The sequence below is a fragment of the Salvelinus alpinus genome, chromosome 34 (genome assembly GCF_045679555.1).
Source record: "Salvelinus alpinus chromosome 34, SLU_Salpinus.1, whole genome shotgun sequence".
Lineage (NCBI taxonomy): Eukaryota > Metazoa > Chordata > Actinopteri > Salmoniformes > Salmonidae > Salvelinus > Salvelinus alpinus.
The window spans coordinates 7,631,425-7,653,933 of NC_092119.1; the positions used below are offsets into that span (position 1 = coordinate 7,631,425).

The 22,509-nt window shown below is 47.2% G+C and overlaps 1 protein-coding gene and 1 long non-coding RNA gene across 4 annotated transcripts in view; both read left to right on the plus strand.

The window, feature by feature from the left end:
* letm1 (leucine zipper-EF-hand containing transmembrane protein 1) overlaps nucleotides 1-14,948 on the plus strand; it is a 37,938-nt gene extending 22,990 nt beyond the window's left edge. For 2 of the 3 annotated variants that reach the window (XM_071382734.1, XM_071382735.1), the window contains exons 6-13: nucleotides 26-229; nucleotides 1,544-1,663; nucleotides 3,844-3,975; nucleotides 7,558-7,791; nucleotides 9,659-9,793; nucleotides 10,402-10,595; nucleotides 14,274-14,430; nucleotides 14,564-14,948. In XM_071382734.1, the coding sequence (XP_071238835.1) occupies nucleotides 26-229; nucleotides 1,544-1,663; nucleotides 3,844-3,975; nucleotides 7,558-7,791; nucleotides 9,659-9,793; nucleotides 10,402-10,595; nucleotides 14,274-14,430; nucleotides 14,564-14,704 (1,317 nt within the window). In that variant the 3' untranslated portion in view covers nucleotides 14,705-14,948. The remainder of the gene's footprint in view (nucleotides 1-25; nucleotides 230-1,543; nucleotides 1,664-3,843; nucleotides 3,976-7,557; nucleotides 7,792-9,658; nucleotides 9,794-10,401; nucleotides 10,596-14,273; nucleotides 14,431-14,563) is intronic. The other variant, XM_071382736.1, reaches the window with a different exon arrangement.
* A 1,174-nt stretch (nucleotides 14,949-16,122) lies between these two features.
* LOC139563811 (uncharacterized) lies at nucleotides 16,123-21,818 on the plus strand. The gene is made up of 2 exons (XR_011672647.1): nucleotides 16,123-21,379; nucleotides 21,411-21,818. It is a non-coding gene; the product is annotated as an uncharacterized lncRNA (long non-coding RNA).
* The last annotated feature ends 691 nt before the right edge of the window (nucleotides 21,819-22,509 follow it).

Genomic DNA, 22,509 nt, shown 5'->3' on the forward strand with positions numbered 1-22,509 from the left:
TGTGTCTCGGTCTCTCCCCCTATAGATCCGTGACTCAGGGGAGCGTCCCAGTAATGAGCAGATCATCAGGTTCTCGAAGCTGTTTGAGGATGAGTTGACTCTGGACAACCTGACTCGTCCTCAGCTGGTTGCGCTGTGTCGTCTGTTGGAGCTACAGTCTATAGGAACCAACAACTTCCTTCGCTTCCAACTCATCATGAAGCTACGAGCCATCCGTGCTGACGACAAGGTCTGTAACCCTGCCCTCTAACCCCTGACCTTTAACCCCTAACCCTTTCAACTCATCATGAAGCTACGAGCCATCCGTGCTGACAAGGTCTGTAACCCCTGACCTTTAACCCCTGACCTTTAACCACTAACCCTTTCAACTCATGAAGCTACGAGCCATCCGCGCTGACGACAAGGTCTGTAACCCTGCCCTCTAACCCCTGACCTTTAACCCCTAACCCTTTCAACTCATCATGAAGCTACGAGCCATCCGTGCTGACAAGGTCTGTAACCCCTGACCTTTAACCCCTGACCTTTAACCCCTAACCCTTTCAACTCATCATGAAGCTACGAGCCATCCGTGCTGACGACAAGGTCTGTAACCCCTGACCTTTAACCCCTAAGCCTTCCAACGTATTATTTTTTATTGAACCTTTATTTAACTAGGAAAGTCAAAAAATATGTGTGTCTGTGTCATCATGAATCTACGAGCCATCCGTGCTGACAAGGTCTCTAACCCCTGACCCTTCCAACTCATCATGAAGCTACGAGCCATCCGTGCTGACAAGGTCTCTAACCCCTGACCCTTCCAACTCATCATGAAGCTACGAGCCATCCGTGCTGACAAGGTCTCTAACCCCTGACCCTTCCAACTCATCATGAAGCTACGAGCCATCCGTGCTGACAAGGTCTCTAACCCCTGACCCTTCCAACTCATCATGAATCTACGAGCCATCTGTGCTGACAAGGTCTCTAACCCCTGACCCTTCCAACTCATCATGAAGCTACGAGCCATCCGTGCTGACAAGGTCTCTAACCCCTGACCCTTCCAACTCATCATGAAGCTACGAGCCATCCGTGCTGACAAGGTCTCTAACCCCTGACCCTTCCAACTCATCATGAAGCTACGAGCCAGCCGTAATCTCTGACCCCTGACCTCTAGCTACGACCTTGGGCTCCCGAGTGGCGCAGCGGTCTAAGGCACTGCATCTCAGTGCTAGAGGCGTCACTACAGACCCTGGCTTGATTCCAGGCTGTATCACAACTGGCTGTGATTGGGAGTCCCATAGGGTGACGCACAATTGGCCCAGAGTTGTCCGGGTTAGTTAGTTGGCCGGGGTAGGCCGTCATTGTAAAATAAGAGTTTGTTCTTAACTGACTTGCCTAGTTAAATAAAGGTTAAATGAAAAGTAAATATGAGCCATCTGTGGTGACGACAAGGTCAGACATTAGACACCCTGACCTTTTAACCCTAATCACTCACCTGAATGAAGAACATAAATAATCTTTCATCCGTGTTGAATCAATACTACTGAATACTGTTCTGTCTGTACAGTTGATAGCGGAAGAGGGGGTGGACAGTCTGAGTGTGAATGAGCTCCAGGCAGCCTGTCGAGTCAGAGGGATGAGAGCTCTGGGAGTCACAGAGGAGAGGCTGAGAGAACAGCTCCAGCAGGTAATAACCCACCTACATTATTATATTAACATATCAGTGTCCTAATGGAGGAGAGGCTGAGAGAACAGCTCCAGCAGGTAATAACCCACCTACATTATTATATTAACATATCAGTGTCCTAATGGAGGAGAGGCTGAGAGAACAGCTCCAGCAGGTAATAACCCACCTACATTATTATATTAACATATCAGTGTCATAATGGAGGAGAGACTGAGACATTAAACCTACTAAACACTGTTTAACCATAAGAGACCTCTGTGATTAGATGCTAACCTGGTGTAGTGAGTTGTAACACTGTTTAACCATAAGAGACCTCTGTGATTAGATGCTAACCTGGTGTAGTGAGTTGTAACACTGTTTAACCATAAGAGACCTCTGTGATTAGATGCTAACCTGGTGTAGTGAGTTGTAACACTGTTTAACCATAAGAGACCTCTGTGATTAGATGCTAACCTGGTGTAGTGAGTTGTAACACTGTTTAACCATAAGAGACCTCTGTGATTAGATGCTAACCTGGTGTAGTGAGTTGTAACACTGTTTAACCATAAGAGACCTCTGTGATTAGATGCTAACCTGGTGTAGTGAGTTGTAACACTGTTTAACCATAAGAGACCTCTGTGATTAGATGCTAACCTGGTGTAGTGAGTTGTAACACTGTTTAACCATAAGAGACCTCTGTGATTAGATGCTAACCTGGTGTAGTGAGTTGTAACACTGTTTAACCATAAGAGACCTCTGTGATTAGATGCTAACCTGGTGTAGTGAGTTGTAACACTGTTTAACCATAACAGACCTCTGTGATTAGATGCTAACCTGGTGTAGTGAGTTGTAACACTGTTTAACCATAAGAGACCTCTGTGATTAGATGCTAACCTGGTGTAGTGAGTTGTAACACTGTTTAACCATAAGAGACCTCTGTGATTAGATGCTAACCTGGTGTAGTGAGTTGTAACACTGTTTAACCATAAGAGACCTCTGTGATTAGATGCTAACCTGGTGTAGTGAGTTGTAACACTGTTTAACCATAAGAGACCTCTGTGATTAGATGCTAACCTGGTGTAGTGAGTTGTAACACTGTTTAACCATAAGAGACCTCTGTGATTAGATGCTAACCTGGTGTAGTGAGTTGTAACACTGTTTAACCATAAGAGACCTCTGTGATTAGATGCTAACCTGGTGTAGTGAGTTGTAACACTGTTTAACCATAAGAGACCTCTGTGATTAGATGCTAACCTGGTGTAGTGAGTTGTAACACTGTTTAACCATAACAGACCTCTGTGATTAGATGCTAACCTGGTGTAGTGAGTTGTAACACTGTTTAACCATAAGAGACCTCTGTGATTAGATGCTAACCTGGTGTAGTGAGTTGTAACACTGTTTAACCATAAGAGACCTCTGTGATTAGATGCTAACCTGGTGTAGTGAGTTGTAACACTGTTTAACCATAAGAGACCTCTGTGATTAGATGCTAACCTGGTGTAGTGAGTTGTAACACTGTTTAACCATAAGAGACCTCTGTGATTAGATGCTAACCTGGTGTAGTGAGTTGTAACACTGTTTAACCATAAGAGACCTCTGTGATTAGATGCTAACCTGGTGTAGTGAGTTGTAACACTGTTTAACCATAAGAGACCTCTGTGATTAGATGCTAACCTGGTGTAGTGAGTTGTAACACTGTTTAACCATAAGAGACCTCTGTGATTAGATGCTAACCTGGTGTAGTGAGTTGTAACACTGTTTAACCATAAGAGACCTCTGTGATTAGATGCTAACCTGGTGTAGTGAGTTGTAACACTGTTTAACCATAAGAGACCTCTGTGATTAGATGCTAACCTGGTGTAGTGAGTTGTAACACTGTTTAACCATAAGAGACCTCTGTGATTAGATGCTAACCTGGTGTAGTGAGTTGTAACACTGTTTAACCATAAGAGACCTCTGTGATTAGATGCTAACCTGGTGTAGTGAGTTGTAACACTGTTTAACCATAAGAGACCTCTGTGATTAGATGCTAACCTGGTGTAGTGAGTTGTAACACTGTTTAACCATAAGAGACCTCTGTGATTAGATGCTAACCTGGTGTAGTGAGTTGTAACACTGTTTAACCATAAGAGACCTCTGTGATTAGATGCTAACCTGGGGTAGTGAGTTGGTGAGCAGTAAGATGTGTTTCTCTCCTCCAGTGGTTGGAGCTTCACCTGAACCAGCACATCCCCACCTCGCTCCTACTCCTCTCCAGAGCCATGTTCCTCCCGGATACTCTCTCCCCTGCAGACCAGCTCAAGACCACCCTGCAGAACCTGCCTGACATAGTGGTATGTATGAGTATAGTGGTATAAACTGTTTTATAGGGTTGGTATACTAACATGGAATCAAGGTGTAGCACCCTTCATTTCACAGACTTCTGTTGTAACCTGGAGCCTCAGTCGTTTATCTCCGTCTCCAGGACAAGGAGGCCCAGGGTTAGAGGTCAGGGTTAGAGGTCAGGGTTAGAGGTCAGGGTTAGAGGTCAGGGTTAGAGTCTCTGACATGGTGTAGGGTTAGAGGTCAGGGTTAGAGGTCAGGGTTAGAGGTCAGGGTTAGAGTCTCTGACATGGTGTAGGGTTAGAGGTCAGGGTTAGAGGTCAGGGTTAGAGTCTCTGACATGGTGTAGGGTTAGAGGTCAGGGTTAGAGGTCAGGGTTAGAGGTCAGGGTTAGAGTCTCTGACATGGTGTAGGGTTAGAGGTCAGGGTTAGAGGTCAGGGTTAGAGTCTCTGACATGGTGTAGGGTTAGAGGTCAGGGTTAGAGGTCAGGGTTAGAGTCTCTGACATGGTGTAGGGTTAGAGGTCAGGGTTAGAGGTCAGGGTTAGAGTCTCTGACATGGTGTAGGGTTAGAGGTCAGGGTTAGTTAGAGTCTCTGACATGGTGTAGGGTTAGAGGTCAGGGTTAGAGGTCAGGGTTAGAGTCTCTGACATGGTGTAGGGTTAGAGGTCAGGGTTAGAGGTCAGGGTTAGAGGGTTAGAGTCTCTGACATGGTGTAGGGTTAGAGGTCAGGGTTAGAGTCTCTGACATGGTGTAGGGTTAGAGGTCAGGGTTAGAGGTCAGGGTTAGAGGTTAGAGGTCAGGGTTAATGTCTCTGACATGGTGTAGGGTTAGAGGTCAGGGTTAGAGGTCAGGGTTAGAGGTCAGGGTTAGAGTCTCTGACATGGTATAGGGTTAGAGGTCAGGGTTAGAGGTCAGGGTTAGAGTCTCTGACATGGTGTAGGGTTAGAGGTCAGGGTTAGAGGTCAGGGTTAGAGTCTCTGACATGGTGTAGGGTTAGAGGTCAGGGTTAGAGGTCAGGGTTAGAGGTTAGAGGTCAGGGTTAGAGTCTCTGACATGGTGTAGGGTTAGAGGTCAGGGTTAGAGGTCAGGGTTAGAGGTTAGAGGTCAGGGTTAGAGTCTCTGACATGGTGTAGGGTTAGAGGTCAGGGTTAGAGGTCAGGGTTAGAGGTTAGAGTCTCTGACATGGTGTAGGGTTAGAGGTCAGGGTTAGAGGTCAGGGTTAGAGTCTCTGACATGGTGTAGGGTTAGAGGTCAGGGTTAGAGGTCAGGGTTAGAGGTTAGAGGTCAGGGTTAATGTCTCTGACATGGTGTAGGGTTAGAGGTCAGGGTTAGAGGTCAGGGTTAGAGGTCAGGGTTAGAGTCTCTGACATGGTGTAGGGTTAGAGGTCAGGGTTAGAGTCTCTGACATGGTGTAGGGTTAGAGGTCAGGGTTACAGGTCAGGGTTAGAGGTCAGGGTTAGAGTCTCTGACATGGTGTAGGGTTAGAGGTCAGGGTTAGAGGTCAGGGTTAGAGGTTAGAGTCTCTGACATGGTGTAGGGTTAGAGGTCAGGGTTAGAGGTCAGGGTTAGAGGTCAGGGTTAGAGTCTCTGACATGGTGTAGGGTTAGAGGTCAGGGTTAGAGGTCAGGGTTAGAGGTCAGGGTTAGAGTCTCTGACATGGTGTAGGGTTAGAGGTCAGGGTTAGAGGTCAGGGTTAGAGTCTCTGACATGGTGTAGGGTTAGAGGTCAGGGTTAGAGGTCAGGGTTAGAGGTCAGGGTTAGAGGTCAGGGTTAGAGGTCAGGGTTAGAGTCTCTGACATGGTGTAGGGTTAGAGGTCAGGGTTAGAGTCTCTGACATGGTGTAGGGTTAGAGGTCAGGGTTAGAGGTCAGGGTTAGAGGTCAGGGTTAGAGGTCAGGGTTAGAGGTCAGGGTTAGAGTCTCTGACATGGTGTAGGGTTAGAGGTCAGGGTTAGAGGTCAGGGTTAGAGGTTAGAGTCTCTGACATGGTGTAGGGTTAGAGGTCAGGGTTAGAGGTCAGGGTTAGAGTCTCTGACATGGTGTAGGGTTAGAGGTCAGGGTTAGAGGTCAGGGTTAGAGTCTCTGACATGGTGTAGGGTTAGAGGTCAGGGTTAGAGGTCAGGGTTAGAGTCTCTGACTTGGTGTAGGGTTAGAGGTCAGGGTTAGAGGTCAGGGTTAGAGGTAGGGTTAGAGTTCATGGTTAGAGGTCAGGGTTAGAGGTCAGGGTTAGAGTCTCTGACATGGTGTAGGGTTAGAGGTCAGGGTTAGAGGTCAGTGTCTCTGACATGGTGTAGGGTTAGAGGTCAGGGTTAGAGGTCAGGGTTAGAGGTCAGGGTTAGAGTCTCTGTCTCTGACATGGTTCAGGGTTAGGGGTCAGGGTTAGAGGTCAGGGTTAGAGGTCAGGGTTAGAGGTCAGGGTTAGAGTCTCTGACATGGTGTAGGGTTAGAGGTCAGGGTTAGAGGTCAGGGTTAGAGTCTCTGACATGGTGTAGGGTTAGAGGTCAGGGTTAGAGGTCAGGGTTAGAGTCTCTGACATGGTGTAGGGTTAGAGGTCAGGGTTAGAGGTCAGGGTTAGAGGTCAGGGTTAGAGTCTCTGACATGGTGTAGGGTTAGGGGTCAGGGTTAGAGGTCAGGGTTAGAGGTCAGGGTTAGAGGTCAGGGTTAGAGGTCAGGGTTAGTGTCTCTGACATGGTGTAGGGTTAGAGGTCAGGGTTAGAGGTCAGGGTTAGTGTCTCTGACATGGTGTAGGGTTAGAGGTCAGGGTTAGAGGTCAGGGTTAGTGTCTCTGACATGGTGTAGGGTTAGAGGTCAGGGTTAGGGGTCAGGGTTAGGGGTCAGGGTTAGAGGTCAGGGTTAGAGGTCAGGGTTAGAGGTCAGGGTTAGAGTCTCTGACATGGTGTAGGGTTAGAGGTCAGGGTTAGAGGTCAGGGTTAGAGTCTCTGACATGGTGTAGGGTTAGGGGTCAGGGTTAGAGGTCAGGGTTAGAGGTCAGGGTTAGTGTCTCTGACATGGTGTAGGGTTAGAGGTCAGGGTTAGAGGTCAGGGTTAGAGGTCAGGGTTAGTGTCTCTGACATGGTGTAGGGTTAGAGGTCAGGGTTAGAGTCTCTGACATGGTGTAGGGTTAGAGGTCAGGGTTAGAGGTCAGGGTTAGAGTCTCTGACTTGGTGTAGGGTTAGAGGTCAGGGTTAGAGGTCAGGGTTAGAGGTCAGGGTTAGTGTCTCTGACATGGTGTAGGGTTAGAGGTCAGGGTCAGGGTTAGGGTTAGGGGTCAGGGTTAGAGGTCAGGGTTAGAGGTCAGGGTTAGAGGTCAGGGTTAGAGGTCAGGGTTAGAGTCTCTGACATGGTGTAGGGTTAGAGGTCAGGGTTAGAGTCTCTGACATGGTGTAGGGTTAGGGGTCAGGGTTAGGGGTCAGGGTTAGAGGTCAGGGTCAGTGTCTCTGACATGGTGTAGGGTTAGAGGTCAGGGTTAGAGGTCAGGGTTAGAGGTCAGGGTTAGAGTCTCTGACATGGTGTAGGGTTAGAGGTCAGGGTTAGAGGTCAGGGTTAGAGGTCAGGGTTATGTGTGACCTGGTGGTGTGTCTCTCTCTCTCCAGGCTAAGGAGGCCCAGGTTAAAGTGGCTGAGATGGAGCTGTCCCAGGTGGACAACAAGACCAAGCTGGAAGCCACGCTGCAGGAGGAGGCAGCGATACGTCAGGACAACAAGGACAGAGAGATGGAGAGGCTGGCGGACGCAGCAGAGAGGACAGAATACTCCCTCACTAGTATGGACATGGCTAAACACTCTGACACACTACGAGACACAGCGCCTGTCCTAGAGGGCATCAAGGTAACACACAGAGCCTCACCTGTCCTAGAGGGCATCAAGGTAACACACAGACCCCTGACCTGTCCTAGAGGGCATCAAGGTAACACAGACCCTCACCTGTCCTAGAGGGCATCAAGGTCTTCAGGTGATTTGAATAGATTTCACCATAATCATATTTTTCACTGAACAAAAATATTTTAAAAACATGTAAAGTGTTGGTCCCATGTTTGATGAGCTGAAATAAGATCCCAGACATTTTCCATACGCACAAAGCTTATTTCTCTCAAATGTTTTGCATGTACTATATATTGTCCTGTACCCTGCTGTGTATTAATCTAGTATATATTGTCCTGTACCCTGCTGTATATTAATCTAGTCTATATTGTCCTGTACCCTGCTGTATATTAATCTAGTATATATTGTCCTGTACCCTGCTGTGTATTAATCTAGTATATATTGTCCTGTACCCTGCTGTGTATTAATCTAGTATATATTGTCCTGTACCCTGCTGTATATTAATCTAGTCTATATTGTCCTGTACCCTGCTGTATATTAATCTAGTCTATATTGTCCTGTACCCTGCTGTATATTAATCTAGTCTATATTGTCCTGTACCCTGCTGTGTATTAATCTAGTATATATTGTCCTGTACCCTGCTGTGTATTAATCTAGTATATATTGTCCTGTACCCTGCTGTGTATTAATCTAGTATATATTGTCCTGTACCCTGCTGTGTATTAATCTAGTATATATTGTCCTGTACCCTGCTGTGTATTAATCTAGTATATATTGTCCTGTACCCTGCTGTATATTAATCTAGTATATATTGTCCTGTACCCTGCTGTGTATTAATCTAGTATATATTGTCCTGTACCCTGCTGTATATTAATCTAGTATATATTGTCCTGTACCCTGCTGTGTATTAATCTAGTATATATTGTCCTGTATCCTGCTGTGTATTAATCTAGTATATATTGTCCTGTATCCTGCTGTGTATTAATCTAGTATATATTGTCCTGTATCCTGCTGTGTATTAATCTAGTATATATTGTCCTGTACCCTGCTGTATATTAATCTAGTATATATTGTCCTGTATCCTGCTGTGTATTAATCTAGTATATATTGTCCTGTACCCTGCTGTGTATTAATCTAGTATATATTGTCCTGTACCCTGCTGTGTATTAATCTAGTATATATTGTCCTGTATCCTGCTGTGTATTAATCTAGTATATATTGTCCTGTGTATTAATCTAGTATATATTGTCCTGTATCCTGCTGTGTATTAATCTAGTATATATTGTCCTGTACCCTGCTGTGTATTAATCTAGTACATATTGTCCTGTATCCTGCTGTGTATTAATCTAGTATATATTGTCCTGTACCCTGCTGTATATTAATCTAGTATATATTGTCCTGTATCCTGCTGTGTATTAATCTAGTATATATTGTCCTGTATCCTGCTGTGTATTAATCTAGTATATATTGTCCTGTACCCTGCTGTGTATTAATCTAGTACATATTGTCCCCTACAGGGAGAGGAGATCACTAAGGAAGAGATAGACATGTTGAGTGATGCATGTACCCAGCTGTGTATTAATCTAGTCTATATTGTCCCCTACAGGGAGAGGAGATCACTAAGGAAGAGATAGACATGTTGAGTGATGCATGTACCCAGCTGTGTATTAATCTAGTATATATTGTCCCCTACAGGGAGAGGAGATCACTAAGGAAGAGATAGACATGTTGAGTGATGCATGTACCCAGCTGTGTATTAATCTAGTATATATTGTCCCCTACAGGGAGAGGAGATCACTAAGGAAGAGATAGACATGTTGAGTGATGCATGTACCCAGCTGTGTATTAATCTAGTCTATATTGTCCCCTACAGGGAGAGGAGATCACTAAGGAAGAGATAGACATGTTGAGTGATGCATGTACCCAGCTGAAGGAACAGAAGAAGTTACTCACTCTGGAAAAGGAGGAGCTAGAGGACCTGAAAGATGATGTGCAGGAGTACAGCGAGGTAAGGTGTGATCTCATCACTACTGACGGGGGTAAGGTGTGATCTCATCACTACTGACGGGGGTGGGGTGGGATCTCATCACTACTGACGGGGGTAAGGTGGGATCTCATCACTACTGACGGGGGTAAGGTGTGATCTCATCGCTACTGACGGGGGTCGGGTGGGATCTCATCACTACTGACGGGGGTAAGGTGGGATCTCATCACTACTGACGGGGGTAAGGTGTGATCTTATCACTACTGACGGGGGTTGGGTGGGGTCTCATCACTACTGACGGGGGTAAGGTGTGATCTCATCGCTACTGACGGGGGTCGGGTGGGGTCTCATCACTACTGACGGGGGTCGGGTGGGGTCTCATCACTACTGACGGGGGTCGGGTGGGGTCTCATCGCTACTGACGGGGGTCGGGTGGGGTCTCATCACTACTGACTGGGGTTGGGTGGGATCTCATCACTACTGACGGGGGTTGGGTGGGATCTCATCACTACTGACGGGGGTTGGGTGGGATCTCATCACTACTGACGGGGGTCGGGTGGGATCTCATCACTACTGACCGGGGTCGGGTGGGATCATCGCTACTGACGGGGGTTGGGTGTGTTTTTGTTCAGGACCTAAAGGAAATGAAGAAGGAGTTATCTAAGACTGGCCAGGAGAAGGCCGTGCAGGAGAGTAAGGCCTCTCAGCGGCTCTCTAAGAGGGTCAACAGGATGATCGGTAGGATAGGCAAGATCATCACAGAGCTGGAGCAGGACAAGGTGGTCCTGGATGGACAGATGGACAGACCATCCACTCCTCCTATTGGGTAAGAAATCAGCAGTGTCATCATAGAACCACTCTGGGAACCAATGGGTGTGTTCGATCAGACTGGAACAGGATATGGACGTCATGTGACCGGTGTTAACGTGTAGTTATCGGTAGTTACCAATGGTCTTAACGTATAGATGGGTAGCATTTAGAGTAATGTGTTAGGAGTCTAATTCACATGCTGAAATGTGTTCACTCTCGCTAAAAACACATGCCTCCATCACTTAATATGCCTTCAACTAAAACTAGGCTAGTTTGAAAATTGGATCATGTTCATTTGACATTTGATGGAGAATGGATGATCATCATAGTGGTTGTTGACGGTGTGTCTGGGTGGCAGGGTTGTTGACGGTGTGTCTGGGTGGCAGGGTTGTTGACGGTGTGTCTGGGTGGCAGGGTTGTTGACGGTAGGGTAGGGTGGCAGGGTTGTTGACGGTGTGTCTGGGTGGCAGGGTTGTTGACGGTGTGTCTGGGTGGCAGGGTTGTTGACGGTGTGTCTGGGTGGCAGGGTTGTTGACGGTGTGTCTGGGTGGCAGGGTTGTTGACGGTGGGTCTGGGTGGCAGGGTTGTTGACGGTGTGGCAGGGTTGTTGTCTGGGTGGCAGGGTTGTTGACGGTGTGGCAGGGTTGTTGACGGTGTGTCTGGGTGGCAGGGTTGTTGACGGTAGGGTAGGGTGGCAGGGTTGTTGACGGTGGGTCTGGGTGGCAGGGTTGTTGACGGTGGGTCTGGGTGGCAGGGTTGTTGACGGTGTGTCTGGGTGGCAGGGTTGTTGACGGTGTGTCTGGGTGGCAGGGTTGTTGACGGTGTGTCTGGGTGGCAGGGTTGTTGACGGTGTGTCTGGGTGGCAGGGTTGTTGACGGTGGGTCTGGGTGGCAGGGTTGTTGACGGTGGGTCTGGGTGGCAGGGTTGTTGACGGTGGGTCTGGGTGGCAGGGTTGTTGACGGTGGGTCTGGGTGGCAGGGTTGTTGACGGTGGGTCTGGGTGGCAGGGTTGTTGACGGTGGGTCTGGGTGGCAGGATTGTTGACGGTGTGTCTGGGTGGCAGGGTTGTTGACGGTGTATCTGGGTGGCAGGGTTGTTGACGGTGTGGCAGGGTTGTTGACGGTGTGGCAGGGTTGTTGACGGTGGGTCTGGGTGGCAGGGTTGTTGACGGTGTGGCAGGGTTGTTGACGGTGTGTCTGGGTGGCAGGGTTGTTGACGGTGTGTCTGGGTGGCAGGGTTGTTGACGGTGTGGCAGGGTTGTTGACGGTGTGTCTGGGTGGCAGGGTTGTTGACGGTGGGTCTGGGTGGCAGGGTTGTTGACGGTGGGTCTGGGTGGAAGGGTTGTTGACGGTGTGGCAGGGTTGTTGACGGTGTGTCTGGGTGGCAGGGTTGTTGACGGTGTGTCTGGGTGGCAGGGTTGTTGACGGTGGGGCAGGGTTGTTGACGGTGGGTCTGGGTGGCAGGGTTGTTGCCGGTGTGTCTGGGTGGCAGGGTTGTTGACGGTGTGTCTGGGTGGCAGGGTTGTTGACGGTGTGGCAGGGTTGTTGACGGTGTGTCTGGGTGGCAGGGTTGTTGACGGTGTGTCTGGGTGGCAGGGTTGTTGACGGTGTGGCAGGGTTGTTGACGGTGTGTCTGGGTGGCAGGGTTGTTGACGGTGTGTCTGGGTGGCAGGGTTGTTGACGGTGTGGCAGGGTTGTTGACGGTGGGTCTGGGTGGCAGGGTTGTTGACGGTGGGTCTGGGTGGCAGGGTTGTTGACGGTGTGGCAGGGTTGTTGACGGTGTGGCAGGGTTGTTGACGGTGTGTCTGGGTGGCAGGGTTGTTGACGGTGTGTCTGGGTGGCAGGGTTGTTGACGGTGGGTCTGGGTGGCAGGATTGTTGACGGTGTGTCTGGGTGGCAGGGTTGTTGACGGTGGGTCTGGGTGGCAGGGTTGTTGACGGTGGGTCTGGGTGGCAGGGTTGTTGACGGTGTGTCTGGGTGGCAGGGTTGTTGACGGTGTGGCAGGGTTGTTGACGGTGGGTCTGGGTGGCAGGGTTGTTGACGGTGGGTCTGGGTGGCAGGGTTGTTGACGGTGGGTCTGGGTGGCAGGGTTGTTGACGGTGTGTCTGGGTGGCAGGGTTGTTGACGGTGTGGCAGGGTTGTTGACGGTGGGTCTGGGTGGCAGGGTTGTTGACGGTGGGTCTGGGTGGCAGGGTTGTTGACGGTGGGTCTGGGTGGCAGGGTTGTTGACGGTGTGTCTGGGTGGCAGGGTTGTTGACGGTGGGTCTGGGTTGCAGGGTTGTTGACGGTGTGTCTGGGTGGCAGGGTTGTTGACGGTGGGTCTGGGTGGCAGGGTTGTTGACGGTGTGTCTGGGTGGCAGGGTTGTTGACGGTGTGGCAGGGTTGTTGACGGTGGGTCTGGGTGGCAGGGTTGTTGACGGTGTGTCTGGGTGGCAGGGTTGTTGACGGTGGGTCTGGGTGGCAGGGTTGTTGACGGTGGGTCTGGGTGGCAGGGTTGTTGACGGTGTGTCTGGGTGGCAGGGTTGTTGACGGTGTGGCAGGGTTGTTGACGGTGTGGCAGGGTTGTTGACGGTGTGGCAGGGTTGTTGACGGTGTGTCTGGGTGGCAGGGTTGTTGACGGTGGGTCTGGGTGGCAGGATTGTTGACGGTGTGTCTGGGTGGCAGGGTTGTTGACGGTGGGTCTGGGTGGCAGGGTTGTTGACGGTGGGTCTGGGTGGCAGGGTTGTTGACGGTGGGTCTGGGTGGCAGGGTTGTTGACGGTGTGGCAGGGTTGTTGACGGTGTGTCTGGGTGGCAGGGTTGTTGACGGTGTGTCTGGGTGGCAGGGTTGTTGACGGTGGGTCTGGGTTGCAGGGTTGTTGACGGTGTGTCTGGGTGGCAGGGTTGTTGACGGTGGGTCTGGGTGGCAGGGTTGTTGACGGTGTGTCTGGGTGGCAGGGTTGTTGACGGTGTGGCAGGGTTGTTGACGGTGGGTCTGGGTGGCAGGGTTGTTGACGGTGTGTCTGGGTGGCAGGGTTGTTGACGGTGGGTCTGGGTGGCAGGGTTGTTGACGGTGGGTCTGGGTGGCAGGGTTGTTGACGGTGTGTCTGGGTGGCAGGGTTGTTGACGGTGTGGCAGGGTTGTTGGGAACCACTAGTATAGACCATACGTCATTTAAACTGCTGATTAAATTGTATAGACCATACGTCATTTAAACTGTTGATTAAATGGTATAGACCATACGTCATTTAAACTGTTGATTAAATGGTATAGACCATACGTCATTTAAACGGTTGATTAAATGGTATAGACCATACGTCATTTAAACTGTTGATTAAATGGTATAGACCATACGTCCTTTAAACTGTTGCTATATAGTGACTATAGCATAATACACCTCACAATTTATTCACAATAATCATAACTCTCATTTGCTAAATTAAAGATCACAATCATTTTCTAGATATGATTTTTCGCAAAAGATGCAATTCCTAGGAAAGGCTTTTAAAATATTTTTCCAATGAAAAAATACCATGTTTTTAATTTTAGCTTGTTCTTTATTGCACTTCACTGATAAAATACTCCCTAAAATGTAATTTGGTTTGATCTGATTGGTGTGCTCTGATCTGGGACCTTTGATCCTGCATGGCAACAGTGTTGGCTCCTCCTCCGCCACCATGTGACCTGTGTGAGCCAGTAACATGCCTCCTGTATGTAGCCTTCTGTTTACCTTTAGGGAGAACCTGATCAGTATCAACGAGCTCATCACCGTCATGAGGCAGATCCAGAACATTCCAGAGCACAAGCTGCAGAGCATCGCTGACGCTCTCGACGACAACAAGGACGGGAAGATCGACATTGATGATGTCATCAAGGTATGTGTTGTTGGGCCAATCAGAAGGACCTCTGGCCGCGTCTTCTCAGCCAATCAGCTGAATGAAAGACAGACAGGTGGTGGACAGCAAATGAACGCTAACCCAATGTGTGTGTCGTTGTGTGTTATTGTAGTTGGTGGAGTTGATTGACAAGGAGGACATTGACATCAACACCAGCCAGGTAGCAGAAATCATGGTGATGCTGCAGAAGGAGGAGAAGCTGCAAGAGAAGGAGAAGGCCCAGAAGGAGCAGGCTGCTAAGTTAAATAACTAGCCCACAGAAGAGGCTCTGCTTGGGGGAGGAAACCGCTTCCGAGATGACGTAACTGGAGCTCATCTCTGGACCCCAGACCGCCGTATACCCTGACCCTAAACTGACCCTGACCAGCACCATGAGCTACCAGCCACCCACTCTAAACAGTTTCTTCCAACAGAATTAGAGGTTGACTTTTTGTTCAGAAATTTGTTTCAGAAAGTCTTTTGTGCCCTTAATGAACATTATCTCAACTTATCCCAAAGTACCCCGAAATTATACTCAACAACATAGTCTTAGAAACAAATGATGTTTCTGGGACCCAAGCTATCTATCTAGTGGTAGTACTGGGACCCAAGCTATCTAGTGGTAGTACTGGGACCCAAGCTATCTAGTGGTAGTACTGGGACCCAAGCTATCTAGTGGTAGTACTGGGACCCAAGCTATCTAGTGGTAGTACTGGGACCCAAGCTATCTAGTGGTAGTACTGGGACCCAAGCTATCTAGTGGTAGTACTGGGACCCAAGCTATCTAGTGGTAGTACTGGGACCCAAGCTATCTAGTGGTAGTACTGGGACCCAAGCTATCTAGTGGTAGTACTGGGACCCAAGCTATCTAGTGGTAGTACTGGGACCCAAGCTATCTAGTGGTAGTACTGGGACCCAAGCTATCTAGTGGTAGTACTGGGACCCAAGCTATCTAATGGTAGTACTGGGACCCAAGCTATCTAGTGGTAGTACTGGGACCCAAGCTATCTAGTGGTAGTACTGGGACCCAAGCTATCTAATGGTAGTACTGGGACCCAAGCTATCTAGTGGTAGTACTGGGACCCAAGCTATCTAATGGTAGTACTGGGACCCAAGCTATCTATCTAATGGTAGTACTGGGACCCAAGCTATCTAGTGGTAGTACTGGGACCCAAGCTATCTAATGGTAGTACTGGGACCCAAGCTATCTATCTAGTGGTAGTACTGGGCCCCAAGCTATCTAGTGGTAGTACTGGGACCCAAGCTATCTAGTGGTAGTACTGGGACCCAAGCTATCTAGTGGTAGTACTGGGACCCAAGCTATCTAGTGGTAGTACTGGGACCCAAGCTATCTAGTGGTAGTACTGGGACCCAAGCTATCTAGTGGTAGTACTGGGACCCAAGCTATCTATCTAATGGTAGTACTGGGACCCAAGCTAGCTATCTAGTGGTAGTACTGGGACCCAAGCTATCTAGTGGTAGTACTGGGACCCAAGCTATCTAGTGGTAGTACTGGGACCCAAGCTATCTAGTGGTAGTACTGGGACCCAAGCTATCTAGTGGTAGTACTGGGACCCAAGCTATCTAGTGGTAGTACTTGGTTAGATATGCTTTATCTGAGGGGAGTTCCTTATTGGAGCGGAAACCCAGACACTCACCCTTCCCTGGAAGGAGTTTCACACATGGCTGAGATAATCAATCAATCAATCAAAATAAAATTGATTGATTGATTGATTATCTCAGCCATGTGTGAAACTCCTTCCAGGGAAGGGTGAGTGTCTGGGTTTCCGCTCCAATAAGGAACTCCCCTCACCTGGTTGTCTAGGTCTTAATTGAAAGCAAAAAGCAAAAACCTGCAGACACTCGACCTTACGTGGAATGAGTTTGACACCCCTGATCTAGGCCTTCAACTTTCAATAAGGTTGAGGCAACAATGATATGATATAACAGGGTCTCCTATCTTACCGCTACAGTTTACAAAACATTAAGTACACCATCCTGATATGGAGCTCCACCCCCTTTAGCTCTCAGAACAGCCTCAATTCGTCACGGCATGGACTCTACAGTTTGTCCAAAGCTTTCCACAGGGATGCTGGTCCATGTTGACTCCAATGCTTCCCACAATTGTGTCAATTTGTCTGGTCCACCACCCAAAGGACATCCAATCTTGATACACACGTGAAAAACTCAGCAGCGTTGCAGTTCTTGACACAAACCGCTGCGTCTGGCACCTACTACCGTTCCCCGTTCAAAGTCACTTAAATATTTTGTCTTGCCTATTCACCCTCTGAATGGCACACACATACACAATCCATGTCTCAAGGCTTAAAAATCGTTCTTTAACCTGTCTCCTCCCCTTCATCTACACTGATTTGAAGTGGATTTAACAAGTGACATCAATAAGGGATCATAGCTTTCACCTGGTCAGTCTGTCATGGAAAGAGCGGGTGTTCCTAATGTTTTGTACATTCAGTGTATATAGCCATACTTTAGAACCTGGATAATGGCTCTGGTGAGGTCTGAGATGAACCAGCTTGCCTTCCATTCATTCAACCATCAAAGGAATGATTTGTTCTTCAAGATCACTCCTCGACTTTGCACACTAAATCTCATTCATTTATTCCACTCAGCCCAATTAGCTTTTTATTGAACTTTATTTAGTAAAAAAAAAAAAAACTTTATTTCATTTTTATTTTTTTTGAGCTCCTGATGTTAATACGTGTTAACTGAGTTGTTGCTATTTATTGTGTTGAATGTAACATAAAGATGTAGGTAATGCATTTTAGAGGCTTTAGGGTTCGTCACCAAAGGGACCGCATTACTTACAGGAGTCTACGACCTGTCAAAGTTCTACTATACACTATACCTGATGTTAGGAGAGACGGACCTGCCCGGTCTCTTTGACCAGAACCGTATCATTTTCAAACCAATTCTGACTAAAGAAGCAATCAAATGTAATAAAACCAATAATCGGTTGTATTGATCTGCATGGAGCACAGGGTGAGAGTCTGACCAATCAGCATCTTGGCCTTGAATAGAACCAAACATTATGGATACTGTCAAAGATGTATCGTTGTTTTTGATGAGTATATAATATTCTGCCCACTTTGACTTGAGTACTTGACCTTTGTTTGTTACTAAATCCAAGGAGGTGTGGTGTTGCGTGTATAGAGTTAGTTTGGTGGAGTTGTATTGGACATCAGAATGCCTGTCTCATACATGTTGATTTTAGATCAGAGAAGTGTACGAGCCTGCTGCTGGTTCGGAGGGCTAGGGTGAGAAGGTCAGGAGAAGGATATTGAGATGGTACCTTTAATCCATTCCTGAACTACATTGGGGTTTGCTGTGACGCTAGAGGGTTGGCTGTCGTCTGTTAGGTACATATATTATCAGTGCAGACTAGGAATGGGCGGTATCCAGATTTTCATATCAGACCGTCCTCTTATCCCGGGATTTACAGTATTACCGGTTTAGTACACAAGTGGGCACCCAAAAAATCCCATTGGGCGTCTTATTAGCAGAATGCTAACAAAATTAGCAAAGGTAATAGCATGCAGGCTGCTACCTAAATATGCTAACGAGCGCAAACAAAAATAAGTTAATTGCAAAGACAGGCAGTCCAGCTCATGAAATTCTACGTATATACGTAGGTAGGCACTACCGAATGTAATTTTTGGTGAGTTTGTACATTTACAAGTGCATGTGAACGAGAGACATTGTGCAAATGAACAGTACTGACTCTGGAGCAGCATGTGTACACGCTGTGTCTGTGTGGAGTCTGGAGTTGCTAGGGCAACGGCCTGCCTGCTCTGCTTAGAAGATGGGGGCAGAGCAGATGAGAGGAAATGAAATCAAGAGAGAGCAGTGGCAGCTGTACAGAACTGATCCAAAGGGCTTTGACCACTTAGTCATGGCAGAAAGGGATGCCCACTCACCTTATTAATTTAGCCACTTAGAAAACTAGCAAGTTTAATTCAGCATTTTTGAATCAGGAAAAAAAGAAAATGCATTAAATATCTTTCTGAGTTTTGTAAACACGTTTCTAAAATGCTTCTTATTGTAATTTCTGCTTCGGTTTCACTTCTAAACTCATAATTCAGGACCAGGCCTTCTATCAGCAGGCAGCGCTCTGACTGACCTCTTCTATCAGCAGGCAGCGCTCTGACTGACCTCTTCTATCAGCAGGCAGCGCTCTGACTGACCTCTTCTATCAGCAGGCAGCGCTCTGACTGACCTCTTCTATCAGCAGGCAGCGCTCTGACTGACCTCTTCTATCAGCGCTCTGACTGACCTCTTCTATCAGCAGGCAGCGCTCTGACTGACCTCTTCTATCAGCGCTCTGACTGACCTCTTCTATCAGCAGGCAGCGCTCTGACTGACCTCTTCTATCAGCAGGCAGCGCTCTGACTGACCTCTTCTATCAGCAGGCAGCGCTCTGACTGACCTCTTCTATCAGCAGGCAGCGCTCTGACTGACCTCTTCTATCAGCAGGCAGCGCTCTGACTGACCTCTTCTATCAGCGTTCTGACTGACCTCTTCTATCAGCGCTCTGACTGACCTCTTCTATCAGCAGGCGGCGCTCTGACTGACCTCTTCTATCAGCGCTCTGACTGACCTCTTCTATCAGCAGGCAGCGCTCTGACTGACCTCTTCTATCAACAGGCAGCGCTCTGACTGACCTCTTCTATCAGCAGGCAGCGCTCTGACTGACCTCTTCTATCAGCAGGCAGCGCTCTGACTGATATGGGGATACTTTTCTCAGTGTAGCCAGACTATTTTTCTCCTGTTTAACTTCAAGCAAAACATTAGCTAGCTGTAACTGCCTACATTCTTCCTATGGTAGGTCTAAACATTAGAAATATGTTGGCCATGCATCATTTTTGCTAAAAATACATTGCTTTTTCATTGTAAGCTCATTTACTTTTTTGTTTGTCAGACAAATATCATTACACTTCTGTTGTCATCTGATGAAAATGAAGCTGTTTTCAGCCTAATGTGTTGCAACGATGTATTTTCTGAAGGAAAACTAGTTGCACGTCCCTGGTCTCTATTGAAGCAAAAAAAGACTTTCAATATAAAACGTGACCCCTGACAATACACAGCTGGACTCACCTGCTCCTGCTTTCTCCTGTTGTGCTATTTTACAAACAAACACGTGACTGGGTCAGCGGTTCTGGGGAGCTATGGTAACTAGGGTAAGCTGCAGTCTGCTGTATCTCCTAATGTATTGCACAAGTTGAGTACAGGCATTTACTTTTAAAAAATCTACAAATATTAAAATGTATTGGAAAAACTTCAAAGAAATAGTTTCAGATATGATATATACGGTATACCGCCAAAGCCTTGTTCAGGAGGTGTCTTCAACCACTAAGAGGACAGAGGAAGGTGTAGAGGAGGAGTCAATTGCACACAAGGTCCAACCAAAATTTGACTTACGCTTTTAACCCAACTCCTCCGAAAGAGACACATTCTACATACAGGTATTGGAGAGGTGCAGGGGCCACACTGCGCCCAGGGAGCTGTTGTTGTGCGGGGTTAAGTGCCTTGCTCAAGGGCACAACGGCAGGTAGTGGCATCTAGGTTTTGATACCAGCAACCTTCCAGCTGACTTGCCAGATATTCTCTGGTCGGTCCGGGATTCAAACTGGCAACCCTCCGGCTGCTGGCTGGCCTCTCTAATCGCAAGGGGGAAATTATTTCATGGCGTTTTTAATTGCACTATAGTCTATTAGTCTAATAATCAAATACATGTTTGTTGTTCATGTGGACTCAGGCTGTATCTGACCATGTACACTGGTTCTGAGATACTAGAGAAGACAATATTTGAAGCAATAAGTAATTCCGTTTTTATTGGAGAGATATTAAGTGTACGATATGTTGGTTTGTTTTTCAATTTGAGAGTGTACATTGTAATAGCTAATTTATCGTCTGAGGAAATGCTATTTTAGTGGATAGTGTTTCAGATTGGGATTATTTTTAAAGTCATCTGCACATCTAGAGGCTGTTGGGGAGCAGGTTAGGGTGAGTAATCAGTTACTATCCAGCCTGACTGGCAGCAGGTTAGGGTGAGTAATCAGTTACTATCCAGCCTGACTGGCAGCATGTTAGGGTGAGTAATCAGTTACTATCCAGCCTGACTGGCAGCATGTTAGGGTGAGTAATCAGTTACTATCCAGCCTGACTGGCAGCATGTTAGGGTGAGTAATCAGTTACTATCCAGCCTGACTGGCAGCATGTTAGGGTGAGTAATCAGTTACTATCCAGCCTGACTGGCAGCATGTTAGGGTGAGTAATCAGTTACTATCCATCCTGACTGGCAGCATGTTAGGGTGAGTAATCAGTTACTATCCATCCTGACTGGCAGCATGTTAGGGTGAGTAATCAGTTACTATCCATCCTGACTGGCAGCATGTTAGGGTGAGTAATCAGTTACTATCCATCCTGACTGGCAGCATGTTAGGGTGAGTAATCAGTTACTATCCATCCTGACTGGCAGCATGTTAGGGTGAGTAATCAGTTACTATCCAGCCTGACTGGCAGCATGTTAGGGTGAGTAATCAGTTACTATCCATCCTGACTGGCAGCATGTTAGGGTGAGTAATCAGTTACTATCCAGCCTGACTGGCAGCATGTTAGGGTGAGTAATCAGTCACTATCCATCCTGACTGGCAGCAGGCTAGCAGTAACCTATCGTAACTGTTAGTAACCTATAGGTTGTATAGCATCAGATTGGCAGTGTGATGGAGGAGGACAGGGACAACAAACAGAACTGACTGGAATCTAAGTTCTAGAAGATAATTCTATAATAGTTCTATTGAAGTCTGTTCTACACTTCTCTGTAGAAGGCTAGTTACTAGAGCTCGGTCCGTATCATATATGATATTATGCACTGCTTTAGTTTTATGTTTTTAATGACCATCGCACCAAACTGGTTAGAGGATTAAATTAGGTTTGAGAGTTTAACCCTGACCCTAAATTAGGTTTGAGAGTTTAACCCTGACCCTAAATTAGGTTTGAGAGTTTAACCCTGACCCCTGACCCTAAATTAGGTTTGAGAGTTTAACCCTGACCCTAAATTAGGTTTGAGAGGCAAGACGTTGCAGTATAATGACATTCACAACTTTAAATGTTTATGAAAATAAATCCAATGTTCTTAATAACCTGTGCTTATATTGCAGATATTGTATAATTGTTTATTTAATGTTTATTTAATCAAACTGAAAAGTTGAATAACATTTTGAACAAGATTCAGATGACTTGGTAGCGATAGTTTACTTCAACATTAGTTCAAATCAGAGCTTTTTTTGTCATAAATCAAATCTTTATGTAAATAATTAACTTTTACATAAACTGGCACAAGTGTTGAATAAACTTTGGTTGATCCTGAATGATTGTGTTCATTTTTTTGTTTATTTTTTATTTCTCATGCAAGTGTCATGGAATGATCATTCACAATGCTTATACCCTAACCTCAACCATAACCATAACCCCAACCATAACCCTAACCACCCCTAACCCCAACCATAACCCTAACCACCCCTAACCCCAACCATAACCCTAACCACCCCTAACCCCAACCATAACCCTAACCACCCCTAACCCCAACCATAACCCTAACCACCCCTAACCACCCCTAACCTCAACCAATAACCCTAACTAACCCTAACCACCCCTAACCTCAACCAATAACCCCAACCATAACCCTAACCACCCCTAACCTCAACCATAACCCTAACCACCCCTAACCTCAACCACCCCTAACCTCAACCATAACCCTAACCAACCCTAACCTCAACCAATAACCCTAACCACCCCTAACCTCAACCAATAACCCTAACCACCCCTAACCTCAACCAATAACCCTAACCACCCCTAACCTCAACCAATAACCCTAACCTCAACCATAACCTCAACCATAACCCTAACCACCCCTAACCTCAACCATAACCCTAACCTCAACCATAACCCTAACTAACCCTAACCCCAACCATAACCCTAACCACCCCTAACCACCCCTAACCTCAACCATAACCCTAACCACCCCTAACCTCAACCATAACCCTAACTAACCCTAACCTC